This window comes from Humulus lupulus, chromosome 8 (assembly GCF_963169125.1).
Source record: "Humulus lupulus chromosome 8, drHumLupu1.1, whole genome shotgun sequence".
In the NCBI taxonomy this organism is placed as follows: domain Eukaryota; kingdom Viridiplantae; phylum Streptophyta; class Magnoliopsida; order Rosales; family Cannabaceae; genus Humulus; species Humulus lupulus.
In genome coordinates, this window is record NC_084800.1 from 1,521,355 (window position 1) to 1,542,593 (window position 21,239).

At 32.2% G+C, this 21,239-nt stretch overlaps 5 protein-coding genes across 10 annotated transcripts; 1 reads left to right on the top strand and 4 right to left on the bottom strand.

Moving 5' to 3' along the window:
• Positions 1-1,759, bottom strand: LOC133794077 (mitochondrial ATP-independent inner membrane protease subunit 1a). The gene is made up of 4 exons (XM_062231257.1): positions 1,593-1,759; positions 1,254-1,478; positions 402-512; positions 1-250 (listed from the first exon to the last, which is right to left on the bottom strand). The coding sequence occupies exons 1-4, from the start codon at positions 1,701-1,703 to the stop codon at positions 209-211; spliced, it is 489 nt and encodes a 162-aa protein (XP_062087241.1). The 5' UTR covers positions 1,704-1,759; the 3' UTR covers positions 1-208.
• A 448-nt stretch (positions 1,760-2,207) lies between these two features.
• Positions 2,208-6,726, bottom strand: LOC133794076 (solanesyl diphosphate synthase 2, chloroplastic-like). The gene is made up of 6 exons (XM_062231255.1): positions 6,186-6,726; positions 5,980-6,101; positions 4,018-4,145; positions 3,825-3,928; positions 3,217-3,344; positions 2,208-3,052 (listed from the first exon to the last, which is right to left on the bottom strand). The coding sequence occupies exons 1-6, from the start codon at positions 6,412-6,414 to the stop codon at positions 2,504-2,506; spliced, it is 1,260 nt and encodes a 419-aa protein (XP_062087239.1). The 5' UTR covers positions 6,415-6,726; the 3' UTR covers positions 2,208-2,503.
• Positions 6,727-10,730: 4,004 nt separating this feature from the next.
• On the bottom strand, positions 10,731-11,816 carry LOC133798772 (major pollen allergen Ole e 10). 2 transcript variants are annotated; one of them, XM_062237248.1, is made up of 4 exons: positions 11,636-11,816; positions 11,412-11,437; positions 11,088-11,337; positions 10,731-10,996 (listed from the first exon to the last, which is right to left on the bottom strand). In XM_062237248.1, the coding sequence occupies exons 1-4, from the start codon at positions 11,703-11,705 to the stop codon at positions 10,971-10,973; spliced, it is 372 nt and encodes a 123-aa protein (XP_062093232.1). In that variant the 5' UTR covers positions 11,706-11,816; the 3' UTR covers positions 10,731-10,970. The 2 variants fall into 2 exon arrangements, with proteins under 2 accessions (XP_062093232.1, XP_062093231.1); XM_062237247.1 differs by having other exon boundaries at positions 11,088-11,340; positions 11,636-11,815.
• A 1,922-nt stretch (positions 11,817-13,738) lies between these two features.
• Positions 13,739-17,303, top strand: LOC133794079 (fatty-acid-binding protein 3, chloroplastic). Of its 2 annotated transcripts, XM_062231263.1 has the most exons (6): positions 13,739-14,008; positions 14,809-14,910; positions 15,435-15,590; positions 15,678-15,892; positions 16,139-16,302; positions 17,071-17,303. In XM_062231263.1, the coding sequence occupies exons 1-5, from the start codon at positions 13,768-13,770 to the stop codon at positions 16,295-16,297; spliced, it is 873 nt and encodes a 290-aa protein (XP_062087247.1). In that variant the 5' UTR covers positions 13,739-13,767; the 3' UTR covers positions 16,298-16,302; positions 17,071-17,303. The 2 variants fall into 2 exon arrangements, with proteins under 2 accessions (XP_062087247.1, XP_062087246.1); XM_062231262.1 differs by lacking the exon at positions 17,071-17,303 and having other exon boundaries at positions 16,139-16,482.
• Positions 17,304-17,354: 51 nt separating this feature from the next.
• On the bottom strand, positions 17,355-20,186 carry LOC133794078 (receptor-like serine/threonine-protein kinase At1g78530). 4 transcript variants are annotated; one of them, XM_062231258.1, is made up of 6 exons: positions 20,092-20,186; positions 19,549-19,849; positions 19,116-19,454; positions 18,130-18,387; positions 17,905-18,038; positions 17,355-17,578 (listed from the first exon to the last, which is right to left on the bottom strand). In XM_062231258.1, the coding sequence occupies exons 2-6, from the start codon at positions 19,682-19,684 to the stop codon at positions 17,393-17,395; spliced, it is 1,053 nt and encodes a 350-aa protein (XP_062087242.1). In that variant the 5' UTR covers positions 19,685-19,849; positions 20,092-20,186; the 3' UTR covers positions 17,355-17,392. The 4 variants fall into 4 exon arrangements, with proteins under 4 accessions (XP_062087242.1, XP_062087244.1, XP_062087243.1 ...); XM_062231260.1 differs by having other exon boundaries at positions 19,549-19,756; positions 20,092-20,171; XM_062231259.1 differs by having other exon boundaries at positions 19,549-19,979; positions 20,092-20,166.
• Between the last annotated feature and the right edge of the window lie 1,053 nt (positions 20,187-21,239).

Genomic DNA, 21,239 nt, shown 5'->3' on the forward strand with positions numbered 1-21,239 from the left:
TGAAAAGCAATTACAATCATGAAACAATACTTTTCTCATTCATAAAATCAAAGGGTTTCATCTTCATCGCATACAAAGTGAAGTAGCAATTTTCTTATAAACCAAAATTGGCCATTTCTAATTTATATCAATGCCTGTAAGAGTAACAAAGACAGGTACAAGTAGTAATCTTTCCATATTGTATACCTCAAATAAATCTATACTTTCTTCAATCACTCCCCAGGAATCCAAAGCCATCAGGGGGCCATACCTAATAACAGAAAGAAAATATGTGAAATGTTAAAGAAAGGAAGAGAAATGTTAAGCAGTATGCTAAAAGACACTGCATAGCATTGAACTCTATTTCCAGTTGAGAATCATAAGTTCAAAAATGTTGAGTTAAATAATTGTATAAACCTTACCCTGAGAAACACTTTTCCTTGAATAAGGCCATAAGGAACAGGGCCAAAATGACGCGAATCATTGGAGACGTATATGTTATCCCCCTGAATCCAAACATGCCCCTTGGGGACCTAATTTATACAAAACCAAAGCGATTAAGAAAATAGAGCAGAAATGAAATGACAAGGGCAATATCCAAAATGATGCTATGCCATAGGTTAGGAAAGCAAGTTTTAGTCAAACCTCTGCCAACTTAAATCAGATTTGGTATTGAAGATATTAACAAGTAAGATGGTGCTAAGTATGATGTGAAATCCCCTAAAAAAATACCCAGGTTTACACCAAGAAAGATGACAATAAAATTTATACCACCCCCAACCCCAATGTATCTAACTGACTATGATGGTTTAAAAGATTCTTTCTTTTGGAATGACTCTTATTCAGAAAGTGGAGAAATTTGAAAGCCAACTTAGAGTCAAACTTATTCACTATTTCACTCAAGTCTCCAAGGCCAAACAATAATATGAAACTCTATTTCATAACTAGAATACTCAATTTCCAATTTCAAATTCAAAAGTGTATAATGATACTGACTAAAATACCCCATTGCACATCTAGAATACTCATTTCCAATGCCCAAATCACCTAAGATTGACCCAGTTCTTTTCACCACTTCTGAGCTTTTTTCCAAAGCCAAACTCATTCCCAACTCCTACCCAAGGTCAACAATTTCATGACAAACATGCTTCTAAGCGATTCTACAAGTGAAACAATCCATATGAAATCACATGGGCGACCAAATTTAATGATGAACAAGAGAAAGTGAGAGCAAAACAAAAATACTTTAAGAAGAAGCCAAATTACCCACTTACCACAGCAGTTCGACACCTTTCACCGAAGTTTGGGTCCAGAAAGAAAGAGACTCGATCACCCTCCATGCCCACAATACGCTTGGTCATTATCTTTCCAGGGTTTTCCGGTGAGCGAACCAGTACTAAATCGCCGCGACCCAGCTTCCCGAGCCGATGGGACACGTGTTCGGTAATCACCACGTCGCCGGTTATATTCAAAGTAGGGAGCATACTGGGTCCGTGCACCTGAAAGAACCAAAATAAAATAAAAAACCGAACTTTCTTACACAATGATCTCCGGAAAAATGAAGAAGAAAACATGGGGAAGCCGAGACTATTGGGGGAAGTTAGAGTACGGACGAGATTGCAGGAGCAGAGGTAGGTGTTAGTTATGTGGAGGAGGGAGCAGAACTTCGCTACAATTAAGCCTCGATCCATTGCCTCCTTTGCTAGGCTCCGCCATTGTCCCATGAAGAAGCTCACTGCTCACGCGGCCTTGGAGTCGTGTAGACGAAGAAGAAAAAGAAGACCAACCAAAAGGACTAGAAAGGACCAAGGCAAGTTTTAATGGGCTTGCTCATTGGACTATAGGCCCAAACCTTTGAAAATTTAGAAAATATGCTACATTGAGGATGAAAATCGAATATTACGAAATTACAAATTTTGTATTGATTTTTAACCACACTGCAAATATAAGTTTTGGTCCGGCTTGATTTAAAAAAAAAAACGAGAACTTTTGTTGAACCCAAAAACATAAATTTATTTCACTCAAAAAAACATAAATTTATTGCTGATTTTATTCTATAGCTGACATAATACAGCATTCCAATTTCCCATGAAGATGTCTAATTACTGCCACTACTATTATCATGATGGAAGTTATATTATGCAATTGTTCTTCTTAATATTATGTCATTATTAAGTATAGGAGTAATGTATCCAATACAGGAGAAAAATGGGGGATGAAGTTCCAAGTTTATGGATCAATAAAATGGCTCAAAATTATTACCTTGGAGATTTATTCTACAAGAATTTTAATAATAATTATTATTATTTTCCCTTTTTTTTTGGTTACCAATTCTGCAACAAAAATGTAATTTGGGTAAACAATATAATGAGCTACCCCTTTCTATGAATGTACAACCAGTCACAAGCAGCTTGTCATCAGCAGCAGAAGAAGACTCACTGATACTTGTCCCCAGAGCCAGAGGAGTTTCTTTTCTATAAAATGGATTTCCCACCAGAGCATGTAGGTTTGAAATTTGGCTAAGTCAGTCAATCCGTTCAAGATTAAACATCACCATGTCCTCCAGAGCTCTTCGAAAAGAGCTCTGAGGAAGACATTGCAGATTTTGGATCGCAGCATCAGCCTTTTCTTTTGCCAACTCCTGTGCCTTCTCAATGCCACCACAACTCTTGACTAACTCAATGGCTTCATCAAGAGAACCAGTCTCACTGAACTCCGACTCGATGATATCTCTAAGTTTTGGCTCTTTCTCAAGTGCGAAAATTACAGGCGCTGTAAGGTTCCCTTTCGCCAGATCACTGCCAGCCGGCTTCCCCAGTTGCTCTGCTGACTGTGTAAAGTCCAATATATCATCAACAACTTGGAAGGACAGACCGAGATTCCTACCATATTCGTACATTTTCTCAGCTATATAGGTGTCAACCCCACTAAAAATTGCAGCTCCTTTGGTACTAGAAGCAATTAAGGAGGCTGTTTTGTAGTAGCTCTTGATCAAGTACTCCTCAAGTTTGACATCACAATCAAACAAGCTAGATGCTTGCTTTATTTCTCCACTTGCAAAATCTTTAATTACCTGCCAAAGAACTAAAATAATTACATATAAATTATAAGGTAAATAATGTATGCACCCTAATGCTATGGTTTGAATTTAACGAATTCGAATGGCCTTTCAAAGATTCACCTTAGAAGTTATAAACCCCCAAGGCTTTTGGAATATGAATATTCAACAAAATTTACCTGGCTGATAAGCTTAATGACCTCAAGGTTTTCAAGATTTGCAAGATACCACGATGACTGAGCAAACATGAAGTCTCCCGCAAGTACTGCCACTCTTGTACCATACAATTGATGAACAGTTTCCTTCCCTGTACAATTCAGATCATATTGACTTTCAGAAAAAGTAAAATGATGTGTAAAAGGAAACATCTGCAAGCAGAGTGTATAAGCAAAATGAAGCGTAGAACTCCAGAGGATGTAAATGAATTTAAGCAGTCCAGTTGATATTATCAACAAACTAATAAGATTTTAAAGTTGGAGCATCTGTTCTTATAGATACAGTACCGATTGGTGCCATTTTTTAAAAAATTGCAAGGCAAACATGAAACCACTATGTTAAAGAAAGCAATACATGTCCTTTCGTTCTCTCTAAAGACTCAAATTTACTAGGTTATGCGGTACTCAGTGTTTTGACTAAAGTGAATGAAAGCAAGTACGAATCTTCCAAATAATTAAATCCGTATCATGAATATTGGATCTTAACAGCATCATCATTGCACAAGTCAGGATGTATAACAAACTACTCTTTCGGTTTCCCTTAATTTTCCTGTAAGGGTACAAATGCATACCTCTACGCATGTCACTGTCATCCAACACATCATCATGTATCAAGCTAGCTGTATGTATCATCTCAATAATCTCTGCCAAACGCCTATGCTCTGTGGTAAGTTCCCTGGAGCAAACAGTTTTAAATGAAGCTTATATTCTGTACAATAAGACATACGACAAAGTAATTTAAGAAGATACCTTGAAAATACTCACTTCAGCCCAGCTAGTTCTGCTGTTGCTCTTGAAACTAAAAACACCAAAGCTGGTCTCATCCTCTTCCCACCAGCACCAAATATTTGCTCAGCAGCAGACATCAGAACTGGGTTTTCTGATCCAACAACCTACACAAGCATTTTCATCAAATAAATGAGTGACTGTTTATAAATGTAAGCACTTTAATCATATAAATGAGTGAATGTTAGATAGTAATTGTAGGCAAAACCTCATACTCAGATTTTTACAGCGTCTTGTAATGAATGGTATAAAACCTAAATGAATTATCTGTCATTCATCAAGAGTGTAACTGAGCTTGTTCTTATAATGCAGCACAGGATTTTTTTTTTATGGATACATGAGGATCTGAATCAACAAGAACCAGGTTACCACATTCATGAAGTGGACTGAATTTGGATAATCAAAATATTCTATTACAAACACTCGGCTGATGCCATACACGTAAAAATTCCAGATAAACTTACTGTCTATCTCTCATGAAATTAATATGCCAAAAGATTAAAGAAAGAATCATAGACCACTTTGTAGCTCATTATCTCACATACCTAACTAGGACACGCCTCTTGTTGTATACTAAATACTATTTTTAACTCATGAGCCCATACAGAAGTATAGAAAACTTGTATGCAAAGTGCAAATAGAATCCACAAATAGCTTCCATAATCAACCAAAGTACATGAAGTTTCTAGAAGGAAGCCCTCTACACTTTTCAGTAGGCCACAAACAAGATGTTAATGAATTTGTAAGTGAAAAATCTTTGCTAGATACTTCAAATTATAATGCTCACATTATAATTATCAACTCATCATCAAACCACAAAAACAACCTAAATTGATGGATTTGTTAGTATACCTGCAACTTCATTTACAAATTCATTACCACAGGCAAAAACCATCGACATACTTTGTATCTGGTTCCTTCATTTTTTAGGCTCGAGGAAGGACAGACGATGAAAGATTTCCGTTGGGATAAAAGGAAAAGAGAATCCTAGGGAAATACATGCTAGTGACTAAGTCACAAATAATTAGGCAGACATTGATATATATATATATATAGGATAATTCTCTTATAGGGGTTCACTTTATGCCCTATTGGTAGAGCTCTCAGTGTTCTCGACCTTTCAATAATTTTTGGTACGATATTTTTTTTATGACCGTGTATATTGTAGCTATTTAGAGCATCGGCGCGATTTTCAGAAAATTCTGAATAGTTTATAGTACCGAAAACTAGGTTCAAACATGTTGTTACACGCGTGACTAATTTTTTTTATGCGCGTAGAAAACAATATATTTAAACATAGTTTTCGGTACTGTAAACTATTCAGAATTTTCTGAAATTTACAAAATGCTCTAAACAACTACAATATACACGGTCAAAATAAATCGTACTGAAAACTGTTCACGAGTCGAAAACAGTGAAGAGCCCCACCGATAGGGTTTAAAGTGAAGCCTATAAGAGAATTGTCCTATATATATTTAGGTATTCCTTTTAGAATCACAACCACTACAAAAGAGAGTACAAAATTACTAATGTAGAACCTCAACTGCCCTCTCTAATATTTCTATACTTCACCCTAAGTCTCTCAACATCAGTAAACTACCTCCCACTCCACCATAATTAGTTTTCCCCTTAATAAAAAAGTTGACTGCTATACGACACCTCAACTCAATATTACAGCCATAAAACAAGATTTGCTATCTCTGCCTTTTACACAATGTATTGGAACTGCCTAGTGTTTTCTCTTAAAGACTTTATGAATGGACAATCATACAAAAGTTAATTCCAAAAGGTATGAGGTATCCATCAACTAGTAAGAAGTTGGAGCTATGCCAAGCTCAGTAGGCATGAAAAATAGTTGTGAAAAAAGTGAATGGAAACAGAACATACATCATAATTGAACACAAAAACATCCCAGAAATAATTCTAATAAAAAGTACTCACCGACTGAAGATTACGGTTCAAAGTCAGGAGGTCATCAGCAACCACTTCAAACAAATTTGTTAAGGAAATCGACTTTTTTGGCTCCTCCAAATTCAAAACTCGCGGAGGACCTTGAGTAGCATCTGTATTGGTTCAAGTACAGTTATTTAAGTTTCAAATTACAGCTTATAAAGATGCATGAAGAAAAAGATATAATGCGTTATTACCATTAAGCAGAGGCTCAACTGTTTTCATAGAAGAGACTCGACAAAGAGTCCGGTCCCGACGAGTGGTAACCAATCTCCGAACTCCATAAACTCTACCACTTCCCTTAGAAATCACCTTTGAGTAATTTCTGACAGAAGACCTGTCGAATGAAGAGCTGGAAGAACAGCCACAAGCAACCAAATCCAAAACAGTCCTCCCCAAATCAAGATTATGGTATGTAGACATCATTGTAAGCAAGACCCAGAAACTGAAATCGTCAGAAAACACTCTGAAATCAAAAACCCAAATGTAAATTCTGCTCAAACTCTCAGGAACCAAACGCCAACAAGAAAGGAATCAGAAGAAGACAAATGGGTAATGAAGAGAACTTGAGAAAATTAATGAACTTTCATAAAATAGTTCATTGGCTTAGAAGCTTTCGCTTTTTAACATAGAACACATGTTGGAGTTGCGATTGAGTGGATCCAAGTAGCCCACATAATTTTTCTTTGGCTCCTTATCATTTGTAATTGTAGAGAGAGAGAGAGACAGAGAGGTGAGTGACTGTAGCTGTAGGACTAGGACAAAGGGATGGTTCATGTATGGAAATAATATAATGACCCTTATTTGAGATATTGAGTGTCAAAATTTGTGTTATTTATTAGTGGTCAATCCTAGCCAAAAAAATAAATAAATAAATAAACAAAAAATCTTTTTTTTTTCCGAAATAAATAAATAAAATAGACAAAAATAATTCCATAAAAATAAAATCAGAATTAAGGACCATTGGATTGGCAGCCACCAATAGAATCTTTATTACGTAAATCGATTTGTATACCATCTACACGTTACTTTGTATACCATACACACTAGTTGTCGACCTTTTTCTACCCCAACAAAAAATAATAATAATAATAATAATTTGAGGCAAAAATCAAGAAATAGTTTAAAATGTTACATTTAAGATATTAAGTAAGTTTTTTAGCGGTAAAATTTAATAAATAGTTTAAAATATTGTACTTTAGTTATTAAATAGTTATTTTAATAGTAAATAATCTGAAATATTATACTTAAGTCATTAAGAATTTTTTTTTTGTGACAAAAGTGATTAAGTAGTCTAAAATATTATACTTAAGTCTTTAGGTATTTTTTTTATGCAAAAGTCACATTTTATATCAAATTTATCTAATCTAAAAAATAGATAATTATACAACTTAAATTGAATTAAAAACTTAGTTTAATTATAATATAATAATGTTTTCATATTATAACTTTTGAATTATTTTTTATTTTTAAAACACATTTCAAATGATATTTCAATGTTAAAAATATATTTTTTTAATATTTTTATTAACTAATTATAATTAAAATAAAATTGGTGTAAAATATAACTCTCGTAACCAATAAACTAGTTAGTAATTTAACATTTCAAACTACTTATTGTTCACACCACAATTAATTCAAAGAGCTTGTATTCACACTTTTTTACACCTCTTTTCTAATTATATTTTTATTAAAAATTTATACAAAATCTAACTAAAAATTTAACAATAAAATTATAATTTTTCACCCATGCTTTCAACCCGTTAACTAAATAACAATTATAAAATAAATTATACATGTTAAAATTTAATTTATTTATTTATTACAAATATAAAAGCAGATCATATTATAATTACTTACTAACTTTTTTTATGAGGTAAGTATTTTTTTTTTAAGTCAAAAGATGAATTGAAGTATTTGCTTTTAAGAGAAGAAAACAAACTTGTTTAATATGACAATCTAATTGACTAATTTAGTCTTTAATACATACTTGTTTCATTATTTGACTTAAATGTGCACCATCAATAACTACCTACTATTTTTAAATGTAAATTTTACATATTTTATATGTATTAAAGTTGATTTTTTTTTTCAGTAAGGTTGGACTTGGACCCATAGATGGACATTATGGAGTATATCACGGATTCCATACTCCAATACTGTTGGATTTTGCTTTTTTAATTGTTATATTGTTTATAATAATATAAAGTTAGATTGAATAAATATAATAAAATGAGTTTATCACGTTTTTTTGTAACTTTGAGAGTTACAAATAAGTGGGATAAATGTCCATATCTAAATTGGTAACATACTTTCGGGAGTTTCAAATCTTACAAAATCAGTAATATACCTGTGAATATGAATTTTTCATCTATTTTAGCACTTGATTGGAAAACAAAAATATTTGATAATTCCATATATTTATTTCCTAAACTTGAGAGTCATTTAGTGTAAGAAAATAGAGGGAATAGGTTTTTAGACAAAGTTTTCAAACTTTGTTCAAGTCTAGTGACTTTCACTACTTTTTACTTAAAGTTATGTAAGTGTAAGAGTATTATTTATATTTTTCTATTCTTCTTATTTCATTTCTTTGTTCTTATTTTATTTGTATTGTTATTGTCTTGAGTTTATAATTTTTTTCTCTTCTACTTTTTATATAAATTTATTTGTATATTTTACAATAAAATTATACTTTTATTTAATCAATCACCTTGTAGATCTCTTGTATTATTATATCTAGAGTTGTAGTTTGGTTTCATTTCTATTAAATATAATATTCTCTAAAACTAATAATATATGTATTTTGCTAAAAAATAATAATACTAAAGACAACAAATTACATTTAAAAATAATAGCATTTTAAGTTAATTAGTGTGTACTTTTTTTTAAAATGTATTTTATGTCTTTCTCTCTAATATTATTCATTAGCTGAAAATATGAGAGCTCTCTAGTATTACTATCTTGAATAAATGAGTTTTTTTTTATTAATGACTAATTTTTTAATTTTTTTTAATCTCTAAAAAATATATATATACTAGATACAAGTAAAGTGTAGTGCACATTTCTGCAATTTTATTTATAGAATTTATTAATTATTTCTATTAAATTTATATTAATGTCATGTAAATTTCAAATAAATATTCTGTTTTAATTAAATAATTTTTTTAAGTTTATGTTTGTTCTAGTTTTTGAATTTGGGAGTGATAACAAGATGTTATATATTATATGTTTAAGGGAATATACTCATTTGGTACCCTGTGTTTTTGCAAAGTATCATTTTGGTACCATTTATTTTCAATAATGCTCATATGGTACCTTGTATTTTAAAATCGTACATATTTAAGACCCTAAACTCAGATTTGATAGATAAAATTTTGTTAATAAAATTTAGGGTTTAAATAATTATTATTGTAAAATATTTTTAAAATATCATATTTTAATTTGTTTAATTATTTATTATTTTTAAATAATTATCATTATAAAATATCTCAAAAATATTCTATTTTAATTTTTTAAATTATTTATTTTATTTAAATTTAAGTTATGTTTATAAATTATAATTAAATATAAGAATATTCAGTTAAATATAAAAATATTTCGTTAAAATTAATATTAAAAAAATAAAAAACTATTAAAATTAATAATTCCTGTTACCTACGCACTTAGAGATATTTATTAAAATCTACTACACATATACTTTATATATATCAAAACAATAAAAATTAAAAAATATATATTTATATATATAAATAACCATATTAGATGTAAATTTCTCTAAATAAATATAAAAGTGGATGTCAATGTGTAATATTTTAGTATGCACGTATTATTATCATAAGTTTAATACTTTTTAGTATTATTTTATTAGTGAATTTATTATAAACGTTTAGCACTTTCCAGCAGTGTCGAATTGGCAGTCAAATTCCAATACTTTTATCTTACGTTTATATGTCAATTAAAGTTAATGAAATTTACTTATATTATTATGGTAATAGTAATAATTAATTTCTAGCATTTATTTTGTAGCATCAGTTTTTCATTTAATTAAGTTTTTCAGTCCCAAGAAAGTAATGACAATTAATCAAAAGAGCAGTGATAATAAATTATGTCAGCGCCTACTTTAATAATTTATAATAATATGCAAACCAAACCAAACCTAAGTTGTATAATAATTGATTTAGTTGTGAATAGTGAAGTGAGTCATGTTGGCTATGTTATGGCAAGAAAATTATTATATAAATTTGTGTATATTAATCTCAAGTCAATCAAGTATAATTACTCATTACATTGGCTACATGAGTTTGCTAAGTTTTAATTAAATAAATTTTAATAGTTAGTCCTGGATAAGATGATTATATAATATTGGGTTTATACATTTTTAGAATATGTGTTTTGTCTCATTATTTGTTTAGATTTTGTATTTTGATAAATTATTTTTGGACCCTATGTTTTGTAAAATAGTTCAAATAGGCTTATAAACCTAATTTTGATGAATAAAAAATTAAATATAACATCACAGTTCTTAGGCAGAATGACTATATTTTATTTCTGAGTTATTAGTTTGATGAATTATTTGTGATCTAAGTTCAAAATACTTTGATCAAAATCAGATTTAATAGTCTATTTGAACTATTTTAGAAAATGCAGTGTCTGAAAACTAATTTGTTAAAATAAAAAGTCAAAGTCCACACAGTTGATAAACCCTTTAATATTCTTCGTTTTTATTTTTTATTCAAAGTCTGTGAATGAGAACACTACATCCATAAATTTGAAAGAAAAACAAAAATCATCACATGATCCACGAAATCGCATGCAAGTCTTGGACTTTAGCAGGAAATAAGTAGAGTGCCAGTAAATTGACACTTCAAAGTTCGTACATTACAAAATTGATCAGCAAAACAAAATCTTGATAGCAATGCAAGTAGTTTGTGTTTTTTTCCCAAAGCAAAATGTTTCTAACTTTCTGGGAAACTTTGGATGTATCAAGCGTAAATGCACTTGCCATAACCTGCAAAATCAATACAACAATTGGTAAAGATGATGAGAATGAAATAATATGAAATTGATGGAAAGAGTTGAATTTGAGAATTTGTTGTTACTTGGGTCGGTTATGACGACAAGAGCAGAGTTTCTGAAATGGCAATTCCAGTGGTTCCTTCCGTTGGCTTGGTAGTAGAGATTCATGGCTATGGATGCACGGTTTATGAGGGTGTCTGGCGAGGAACAAGGGCACCCCTTCTCCATGATACTGCAGTCCACTCCGGATTGGGAGCAAGCGTAGTCTATGTTTGCCAGAAGCACTGCTGCTTCTGACGATGCCTTTGCCACACACCAAGTTTTCTGCTGCTGCTGCTGCAGCAATTAATATCAAACTATTCATTATATCTTACTATTATTATTATTCAAAATATATATTTAGATACCTGCCCATGAACCACTAGCAGAGTTTCTGCAAAAAGGAAGAAGAGCAGAGTTGAATCAGAGACTTGACTTTGCATTGCATGATAATAATAAATTCAAGTAAACATGAAATGCAGAGAGATTTTGGTAAAATAAAAGCTTACTGAAACTACAAAAAGGGAGGCTCATAAGTAAAACAACACCTCAAATAAGTGGTGAAAGTAAGCAAGTGTGAAGATATACATACTTGAAGTGAATGACAAAAGGAGGAGCAAAAGAGGGAGAGCCAGAGCCAAAGCTGCTGCTTTATCAGCCATTGATTTGTACTATGATACACTTAGAAGACTACTACTACTATAGCTGTTAGAAGTAGTAGAGAGAGACTAAAATGATGAAGGAAAAAAGGTACTTTAAATGGTTGGGTTGGGTATGCCAAAAGTTGAGTGAGGTTTTTAAACGGAAATAAAAGGTGTCAACTATCGAAGAGACTACTACTACTTCTGATACTACAAATAAGATAACGGCTATATTTGTTTGTGGATATATATGAGCGTAGCCGTTATATTTGGCCTAAACTAAACGGGAAAAGGCAAACAAGTGGAAAAAGAGAAGTGAACTGAACTGAACTTTATGATTTTTTTATATATTATGCTTCCTCTTTTTCCTCACATCATTAACACTTCATTGTCCTTTTACATTCTCCTTTTGCAATTGGACCTCTCATATAAAATTATTAATTATAAACGCTCACATTTCCATGATTATTATATTAATTATCTTTTTTTATGGTGAGAAGAATAATATAGGTTCTTTGTAACGGACGTGAGTAATTACTTTGGTACAAATATATTGTAGTATTTTAAGGTAGTTGCAGACTACAATGCAAACCACCATTACCATACTCAAAAATATTCAACAAAAAAATAACTGAAAATTGTGACATACTGACATTCCCATTGTTTTGTTTATTCGATAATTTTATTTTAAATCACTATTTTAGGAGTGATGGGGTCCCATTATTCAAACTTCAAACTTTAACGTTAAAAAGTTTAAACCAATTACCAACCCAATTTTCAGTTTCCAACCCCTTCAAATTAATTCTCACCTACACCTACATGCATGTGATATTTAAACCATAATGTAATGGTTGGCGTTATAATATTAAAGCAGTTTTTTCACTACACGTTTGGGCTGCCACAAACACGTGCCTCTGTGGATACAAATTTGATGACAAGTTATGTGTTATATTCAATTTTCAACAAAATTTATGGACTTTAATGGAAATGTGTAATGTGAATTTAATATTATATGAAATATATTATCGAGTTGTTTCTTAAATTAAAAATAAGAAGAAGGAAAATGACAAACACACTTTTTTTTATGAGCAAGTAGTTTACCACCATACATACATGTTTCACTTTCCATAGAAAAAGCCATTTTAGCGAAAGCATAAGTTACACAATTGATCTCTCTAGGAATATAATTATGTAAGACGTAGTTCAACAATAGGATGGATTCAAACCTTGGACCTTTGACTAAGGTAAAGGGGTAACAAACAACTACAACAAGGCAAGCTCTTTTCATGACATTTGTGTATTATATATTTAATATTTTATTATGTCTAACTCTATAACTTTTATAAAAAATTTGAGGCATTGGGCTTTGGAGGCCCTAGGTACCTAATCTGCCTTAGTCCAGGGTCGGCCTGCTCACGACCTTAGTGCTATCCCAATCATTTGCACTCCCAAATATCTCCAATGTTATCTAAAATATTAGGATTAAATCCAATTTCTCAGCTAATTTCTAAAATATATTTTATTTTCTAATGTTAGTTTTTAAAGTATATGTCATTTTTCTTTTATTTAAATATCCATGTACACCAACACATTGTTAATAATACTTAATTACACCCATGTGTTTTGTAAATTATAAATACCCCTAAACAAATTTGGATAATTCTTTGGCAGGGACACAGAAAATGCCACTATTTTCTATTTCTAGCATTTAAAAAATTATAACTCAATTTTTTTTTGTGATAATAAATATTATAGTTATAATAAATATCTCGTAAATTTTTGAAAAATTCAAAATAATTTTGATGCCTAAATCAGAATTCAAACAGTCAATTGCAAGAGTGACTAATTTTTTTTTATACACGTGAAAAACTAAAGGCCGTTTGGTAAAATTTTTGTTTTTGAACTATTTCGAGCAGAAATAATAGAATTTAAATAAACACATCTGACAGTGAAAAATTAGGTAAGATAATAGTGAATGAGTGTAACTAAAAGAAAAAGGTTAGGTTAATATTAAAGAAGGACATGTTGTTTGTTTCAGTTACAAGGCATAAATATCAGCCACCTCGAACACAAAAAAAACAGAATGAATAATAACAAAATGTTTGGAGTTGAAGCCAATTGCAGGCTCATATGGGTTCAATCTCCCATTGTTTCCAGACCCAAAATTTGTTTACTCAAAACGAAATCAAATCCCAACTTACACTTGGATTTGGGTCAAACCCACTATTCCTCTGCCTTCTTATCCCCATTTTCTCTGCATTTCACTCTTCCCAAAAAGAACACAACTCGGACCCATTTCACCATTAGTGCTTCCTCAACTTCAGGTGAATTGAATTCAGCTCTCATCATTCCTTTCGAGTTCTTCATTTTCTGTTTTTGTTTCCTATACATTGTTTGTTATTGGACTTGGTTTACATTTCTTTTGTTTTGCTTTGAATACACTGCCCATGTTGAAGTCACTCACTGATGCCATAAGTGTCAATTGGACTTTTGGGTTTTAGTTTTGACAACAAGTATTTTGAGCTGGACATGAATAAAGTTGCAATTTTTAGGATAGAGAAGCGAATGATCCATGAGTTTGTAGTTTTTGGTTTTCTTTTTCTTCTTTAAGAAAATTTCCATTCAGTGTGGAACTGTATATATAGGATACTTTGTGTTAAATTGTGATGAAAACTAACAATGAAACTTTTGGCCGAGAGAACAATGTAAGTTTAGAAAACTTGACTATGTTCTTAAAATTTGAATTCTCTTGCTTAAGCACACTTGGTAGTGAAGAATTAAAGTAAAGGCCTGAAATTTGTAGCTTTTGAACTTTAATGTTAAGAAAATAGCATTGCTTTTTCTTTCCCTCACTTTTAATAGCTAACTGGAAACGTTATGATGGATTTGCCTGACTCTTTTCCTTTCTAATTTTTTTTCCCTTGTTTGCAGCTTTCATTATTAATTTTTCCTGGTCTTAGTATATCATTCTAAATTCTTATCATGAAATTATGTGGCTTAATTGGAAAGGTTTCTCCTGTGATATATTGGAAAGAAAATACGATCCATCTCACTTGCAGGGGAAAGGATACTGTATCACAAAAGTCTTGAAATGTTTATGATTTTAACCTTTTCATGATTGCAGTTGGAAATGCAGAATACACTGAGGAGCCTGCTACCAAAGTGAAATTTCAGGCAACTTTGAATTTGCCAGGTTGCTCAAGTTCTTTGTCATTGCTTGGAACAGGTTAGTTTCTATAGTATCAAATTGCATTCTATTAATGAATTTTCATATATTGAGATCCAGGGTCAATGTAGTTTAATAGTGTTTCTATTTACTATGAAAACGTAACAGAAGCATTTGTGAAATTTAATGTCTAGTTAGTTTTTGCTTATTTCTTACATTTGCAAGGTGCAGTTGCTTAGTTGCTTCACTTATTTTGTTTATTAAGAACAGTATACAGTAATGTTTTTATATGTTGCAATAAGGATTTCATTACAAGCAAATGATGTCACTTTGGTAGCACTAAAACACTTATGTATTTCTATATTGAGACTACTATGGCTCAACTTTTTCTTATTTAAAAAAATAAAAGTTAAACCTGATGCTATATCAGGAGTGACTGAGCTTATTAAAGAACTACTTGTATCATTTTCCATATGATCAAGATACTCAACTGTTGGTTTAAGAAGTTCTGAGATCATATAAGACTTTTCCCCTTTTTTTGTTTGAAGACTCTGGCATTATAGCTAATATGATTACAATTTCAGGAGTCAGGGAAAAGATTTTTGCAATTGTTGGTGTTAAGGTCTATGCTGCAGGCCTTTATGTAAACCCTGATGTTTTTAGTAAATTGGACTCGTGGAGAGGGCGATCAGTTGCTGAACTTCAAGAGGATCCGTCTTTGTTTAGCTCAATTTTTCAAGGTAATAAGGAAATGAAGATATGTACAATGGAGAGAGGACGGGAGTGATTGATTGTAACTGTTGAAACATGATTTTTCTTGATTGCAGCGCCTTTGGAAAAATCATTACAGATTGTTCTTGTTAGAGACATAGATGGTAAAACCTTCTGGGATGCCTTGGATGGTGCCATTTCTCCAAGAATCAAATCACCAACTCCTGTTGATGAATCTGCTCTGCTCACATTTCGTAGTATCTTCCAAGGGCGGCCTCTTAAAAAAGGAACTGGCATATATTTGAGTTGGCTAGACCCGTCCAAAATGCTTGTGAGTTTGATTTTAGCAGTCACAATTTTCCTCTTCATCTACCAGAATCTGCACTTTAAATGATTTCACTTCTTTTTCTATTTTCTTTTTTTGTCTTATTAATTAAAAATTCTCGTGAGCAATGAGCTTGTGTTTTGTTACACAGTGAACATATATCATAGCTCAAACACTTAACTGCATGTAATTTGTACCGTCACTTATCTATTTCTGTCATTCTCATCCCAATATGTTATTTGTGAATTTCAGGTTTCTGTTTCAACAGACGGGATTCCATCTAGTGTGGATGCTACGGTTGAATCAGGAAATGTGAGTAGTTCTCTCTTTGATGTATTCTTTGGAGATGTTCCAGTTTCTCCCTCCCTGAAAGCTTCCGTCGCCAATGGGATAGCGAAAATCCTCAAGTAGTTTCTGTGAGTTGAGTTTTTATCAAATTTATGTTTTCGGCAAATTTAATTCCTCATTCATCTTTGTATGTTTGTATCTTCGATCCAGAGTTATTCTCCTTTTTTTGTGTTTATGAATGTACCTTGGACTTGACCTGGAATATGTAGCAGACTTTCAATGATAATGCATGAAAATTAAGATACAAACTGGTACAACCTCAGAATTACAGTTTCTAGCCGATTTGGATTTTGAGACCTCTTATCTATTATAGGAAACTTAATCTGTCTGTTGGTTTGTGAGTGGTGATTAGGTGAATGCTAACTTTGTTGCTAGCGACTCTACCAATCGCGAGGAAGGTTAGGATGCATTAGATCAAAGCAATATTTGTGGCCATTATAGATGTCACTAACTGTAGGATACTCAAACTTTAGTATAGGGCTGATCATTGGGTGGGTTGGTTGAGTTAGAGGGCATTTTTACCCGTCCAATATCATAATCGGGTTAGGAAAAGTGAACTTGTAACTTGCCCAAATAAGAAAAAAATTATTTTAACCCGTCCAATAGTTTAAGCGGGTTGGTCGGGTCAACCCGCCTAAACCGAAATGAGAAGATTTTTTTTTTATGCCTTGTTCATGGAGGATGAAGAGTTTGTTTCAGAGACCCTGCTATTTTAGTTACTGGGCATGTTTTTTTAAAATAACAAAATGTGAAATCAGATGAATTTACACATTTTCATGTGAGGATGCTACGAAGTTTTGTATCCATTCCAATGTATTGCTCTCTCACACTTGCAGTTCTCAACATCTGTGGTGTTGTATGGGGGCAACAAAAAGCGATGTGAACAATGTTTTACTTGTAACGATGCTAAGAGCACCAGTTGCCATAGCAGGGTTCTTAGATGATTTTGCTACCGTTCAACTTCAACTTTCTTTATGGTTTGTGTTACTGTGAATCAGAAAACTTAAACGTATAATTTTTGTTAACGTTTGGCAAGAATTCAGTAATAATGATTTACATCCTTCTTTTTTGCTTGTGGGATTTAACGAATGGTTTTGCAGATATGATTGAAGAAAATAGATGCCAAAAATAAATAAATAAAAAATAACAAGTATATTACTACTCTGAAGTTTTAACTTGCTCAAGCATCTTGACAATGTCAGCCATGGAAGGCCTCTTAGATGGTTCTGTCTCAAGGCACATTAATGCAATATTGAATGTTCTGTTGATCTCCTCAACTGGGAAATCGTCTAGGTTTCTGTCAAGTACAAGCTCTTCCCTTTTCTCATGAACAACTGTCTTCACCTGACTCCAACAAATAACAGATAAAATGTTCATACTATATCTTATAAGTTATAACCACTCATTGATATCTACAATTGAGATGAACATAGCAGATATCAAATATTGCATAATAATCAGAAATTTGAAAGAACACAAAATTCGAATCTTTCAATGAACACCAAGTCACTTTTTTTTTTTTTTTTTAAGTATCTAATCTTGTTAGGATAACATAAACAATCATTGGGTGTGTTTTCAAAACCCAGAAGAAATTTTCTCTGAAATTTTCAAGGTTGCTAAAGGTTTCAAAGTTCAAACTCCAGAAAGTGTTTTTTGAGTTCACTACTCACCCATGTTACAAGCTTGGTTCCTTCCTCAATAAACGCTTCATCTGTTGGTTTCTTTCCAGTTAAGAGCTCTAGCAAGACGACACCAAAGCTGTAAACATCCCCTTTTGCTGTTGCTCTTCCTGTATCAAAATACTCTGCAGACCAACAATCCAGGTTATCAAACATATACTTGGCAAACAAGAAAGTGGAGTGAGTGACTCAAGAGAAGTTCTCATTGTTCTATACCAGGAGCTAAATATCCAAATGTTCCAGCCACAAATGTTGAAACATGAGTCTTATCCGGTTCCATCAGCGTGGCGAGCCCGAAATCCGAGACTCGAGCCTCCATGTTTTGATCCAGTAAAATGTTGCTAGATTTGATGTCTCTATGGATTATATGAGGAATGCAATCATGATGGAGGTATGCAATTCCTCTGGCAGCACCTAGTGCTATTTTGTATCTGGCTGGCCAATCCAAAATCTTCTCGTTCATAGCTCTCCTACCTGCATTACATTACAGGCTCTAATAAGCTTAACTCTTGAGATCATCACTTATCTAACAATATATCAGAGCAAATTATCTCGAGTAACAACTTGACTACCAAGTAACAATGAGAAGAACAGAAAAGGGTTAGCATGGTTTGGCTTGAATCTTCAATTAAACTTGACCCTCATAACATTTGTAGTTTCATGTATAACTTTTCTAAGCCATTTGTTTACTTGGACAGTTTGTCTTTAGACTTATTAACATTCATTAATAATATATATATATATATATATATATGAGAATTCTCTTTAAGCCGTACTAGTGAGACTCTTAGTATTCTCGACTTTTGAACAGTTTTCGGAGCGATTTTTTTTTATAACCGTGTATATTGTAGCTATTTAGAGCATTAGGTCAATTTTTAGAAAATTCTGAATAGTTTACAATACCGAAAATTAGGTTCAAACATGTTGTTACATGCGTGACTAATTTTTTTTATGCGCGTAGAAAGCAACATGTTTGAAACTAGTTTTCAGTACTGTAAATTATTCAGAATTTTCTAAAACTTTGCAAAATACTCTAAACAACTATAACATACACGGTAAAAAAAAAAATCGTGCTGAAAAATATTCACGAGTCGAAAACAGTGAAGAGCTCCACCGGAAGGGCTTGAAGCCTAAAGGAGAATTATCATATATATATATATAGAGAGAGAGAGAGAGAGAGAGAAAATGGGATTACTGCATACCATGTAGAAATGAATCCAAACTTCCATTAGGCATTAGCTCATAAATAAGAAGATTGTAATGAGAAGCTGTGCAGTATCCATGGAGAGTGACAATGTTCCTATGCTTAATGTCTCCCATTGCTTCCAACTCTCTCTCGAAACCTCTGTCTCTCTCTTCAGTTCCTTTGTTGAGTCTCTTCACAGCAAAGGCTGTGGAATCATCGATTATCACCTTATAAACTGTCCCATACCCTCCACGACCAATTATGTCCTTGTTGCCCAGTCTAAGTGTCTTCTTCAACAATGCATTCGATTTCAGAGACTCCATTGCTGGAGACCTAAACATAACAATTTTCCCACCTGAAAAAACAAGCTTTTCATAACCACATCAAGCTTATTATAAAAATATATTGAAAAAAAAAAGAAAATTCTTTAATTTCAATTCTACATGTACCTGAGAATCCATCTTCATACACCCTTTGCTTTCTTTTCCATCTCTTATATAGAAGTATTGAGATGATAATCTTCGATATAACGAAGGCCACGCAGGAGATCGTTATGTAGAATGCGATCACTGGAGGATTTCCCATCTCTCTTTTTTTCTTTCTTTTTCAAAATGAGATGGAAATTGGGCCAGGTTTTGTATGAAAAGAGCTAGATAGCTGTTTATTAGTCAGAGCAGAAAAAGTTGTTGAACACATGGAAAAGTTGAAGATTGACCAAGATCTGAATTGCTTGATATAAGGCCACCTGTCCTATATTAATAGATTTAACCTTTAAGTTTGCATTACTTACTAACCAACAACGACAAAAAGACACCATTATCAATCACTTCTTGAAATCAATTTTTTTCTTCTGTCTTATTTAAACATGCTTTTTAGGCCTCTGCAAATGAAACAAGATCAAGCAAATATATGCCTAAAATGACTACGAACTAAGTAACTTACTCAAAACTAAAAAGAAGAAAAGTACAGTTGAAGACAGACAAAACACTAACCTTTGAAGTTGAAGAAAGCAGAGAATTCAGATGAGGAAGAAAGAGAGAAAATGGTTAAAGCCAAAGATTTTGAAAAGTGGCGTGTCTCATAAAAATCAAAATTAGGTGGTGGGCCATTATTAGTTTATCTTCTGTCTGTCCACTTTTTGTTGGCATGTTTTTTTTTTTCATTAATTCTCATCTGAGCTTAACTGACTCACATGAGTAATGTTAAATATTATCTGGAGAAAGTGACCCGAGAGAGAGAGAGAGAGAGATTGGATCAAACTATTGTCGTCTTTCGTATGAATACGAGTATGTGTGTACTGTAACATACAGTAAGCTACACATTCTTCCTGGTTACTTGATTGGACACCCGTGAGTTGGGGCAATTACGATTGTCCCTGGTGATCATCCACTGTTTTGAATACGTGTGGTAACTCACACGAGTTCGTGAAACTCAACACCCAATAATTTATTATGTGAAATGAGATGAGGATAAGTTATGTGTGTGTATATATAAAGTTAACATGAGCATGCATTGTTTATGTACTATTTATTTTCAAGAATAATTGAGAATTCAGAAGATGGAAATGTTGACTTAAGCAACTTGTTGTGGTTGAGGTTTAGCGAACTAGATTTTTTTTGGTAAATTTCTTGAAGGGAATGTACTTATTTAGTATTATTTTGCTACTTTCTGTTTTCAATAATGCTCATATAGTAGCTGTATTTTAAAATTATACATATTTGATACCCTAGACTCAGATTTGATGGATAAAATTTTGTTAATATGATTAAACTGTCATAAATTATATGTAATTAAGTAATTAAATTTAAATTTGGAACTTACATAATTGACAACAGTTTGATTAAATTGATAAAATTTTATTAATTAAATTTGAGTTTAGGATACCAAATATGTACGATTTTAAAATACAGGATACCATATGAGCGTTATTGAAAACAGAGGCTACCACCAAATAGTTACCTACCCTTTCTTTAATTTGTAAATATATATAATTGTGTTGTGTTTCTTAAACTATCTGCATTATTTTGGTCGTATAGTGGCCTCACTTCAGGCAAGTGAGGCTGTTGCCTAAAGCCTCCGAATATAAAGAGGCCTCATCTTCAATATATAATTCTCTCTCTATATATATATATATATATAC

What these genes read in the sequence shown, in the direction of transcription:
- LOC133794076 (XM_062231255.1), bottom strand. Translation starts at nt 6,414, where the DNA reads ATGATGTCTACATACCATAATCTTGATTTGGGGAGGACTGTTTTGGAT. An exon ending in AGTTGAGCCTCTGCTTAATG is followed by an intron (nt 6,102 to 6,185) that starts GTAATAACGCAT and finishes GAACCAATACAG; the next exon opens with ATGCTACTCAAGGTCCTCCG. An exon ending in TGACAGTGACATGCGTAGAG is followed by an intron (nt 3,345 to 3,824) that starts GTATGCATTTGT and finishes TGAATTGTACAG; the next exon opens with GGAAGGAAACTGTTCATCAA.
- LOC133794079 (XM_062231263.1), top strand. Translation starts at nt 13,768, where the DNA reads ATGAATAATAACAAAATGTTTGGAGTTGAAGCCAATTGCAGGCTCATA. An exon ending in TAGTGCTTCCTCAACTTCAG is followed by an intron (nt 14,009 to 14,808) that starts GTGAATTGAATT and finishes TCATGATTGCAG; the next exon opens with TTGGAAATGCAGAATACACT. An exon ending in TAGACCCGTCCAAAATGCTT is followed by an intron (nt 15,893 to 16,138) that starts GTGAGTTTGATT and finishes TGTGAATTTCAG; the next exon opens with GTTTCTGTTTCAACAGACGG.
- LOC133794077 (XM_062231257.1), bottom strand. Translation starts at nt 1,703, where the DNA reads ATGGGACAATGGCGGAGCCTAGCAAAGGAGGCAATGGATCGAGGCTTA. An exon ending in ACCTCTGCTCCTGCAATCTC is followed by an intron (nt 1,479 to 1,592) that starts GTCCGTACTCTA and finishes TGGTTCTTTCAG; the next exon opens with GTGCACGGACCCAGTATGCT. An exon ending in AAAGGTGTCGAACTGCTGTG is followed by an intron (nt 513 to 1,253) that starts GTAAGTGGGTAA and finishes TGTATAAATTAG; the next exon opens with GTCCCCAAGGGGCATGTTTG.
- LOC133794078 (XM_062231258.1), bottom strand. Translation starts at nt 19,684, where the DNA reads ATGGGAAATCCTCCAGTGATCGCATTCTACATAACGATCTCCTGCGTG. An exon ending in GTATGAAGATGGATTCTCAG is followed by an intron (nt 19,455 to 19,548) that starts GTACATGTAGAA and finishes TTGTTTTTTCAG; the next exon opens with GTGGGAAAATTGTTATGTTT. An exon ending in GAACCAAGCTTGTAACATGG is followed by an intron (nt 17,579 to 17,904) that starts GTGAGTAGTGAA and finishes TGTTGGAGTCAG; the next exon opens with GTGAAGACAGTTGTTCATGA.
- LOC133798772 (XM_062237247.1), bottom strand. Translation starts at nt 11,705, where the DNA reads ATGGCTGATAAAGCAGCAGCTTTGGCTCTGGCTCTCCCTCTTTTGCTC. An exon ending in CCTTTTGTCATTCACTTCAA is followed by an intron (nt 11,438 to 11,635) that starts GTATGTATATCT and finishes TCCTTTTTGCAG; the next exon opens with AAACTCTGCTAGTGGTTCAT. An exon ending in TGCTAGTGGTTCATGGGCAG is followed by an intron (nt 11,341 to 11,411) that starts GTATCTAAATAT and finishes TAATTGCTGCAG; the next exon opens with CAGCAGCAGCAGAAAACTTG.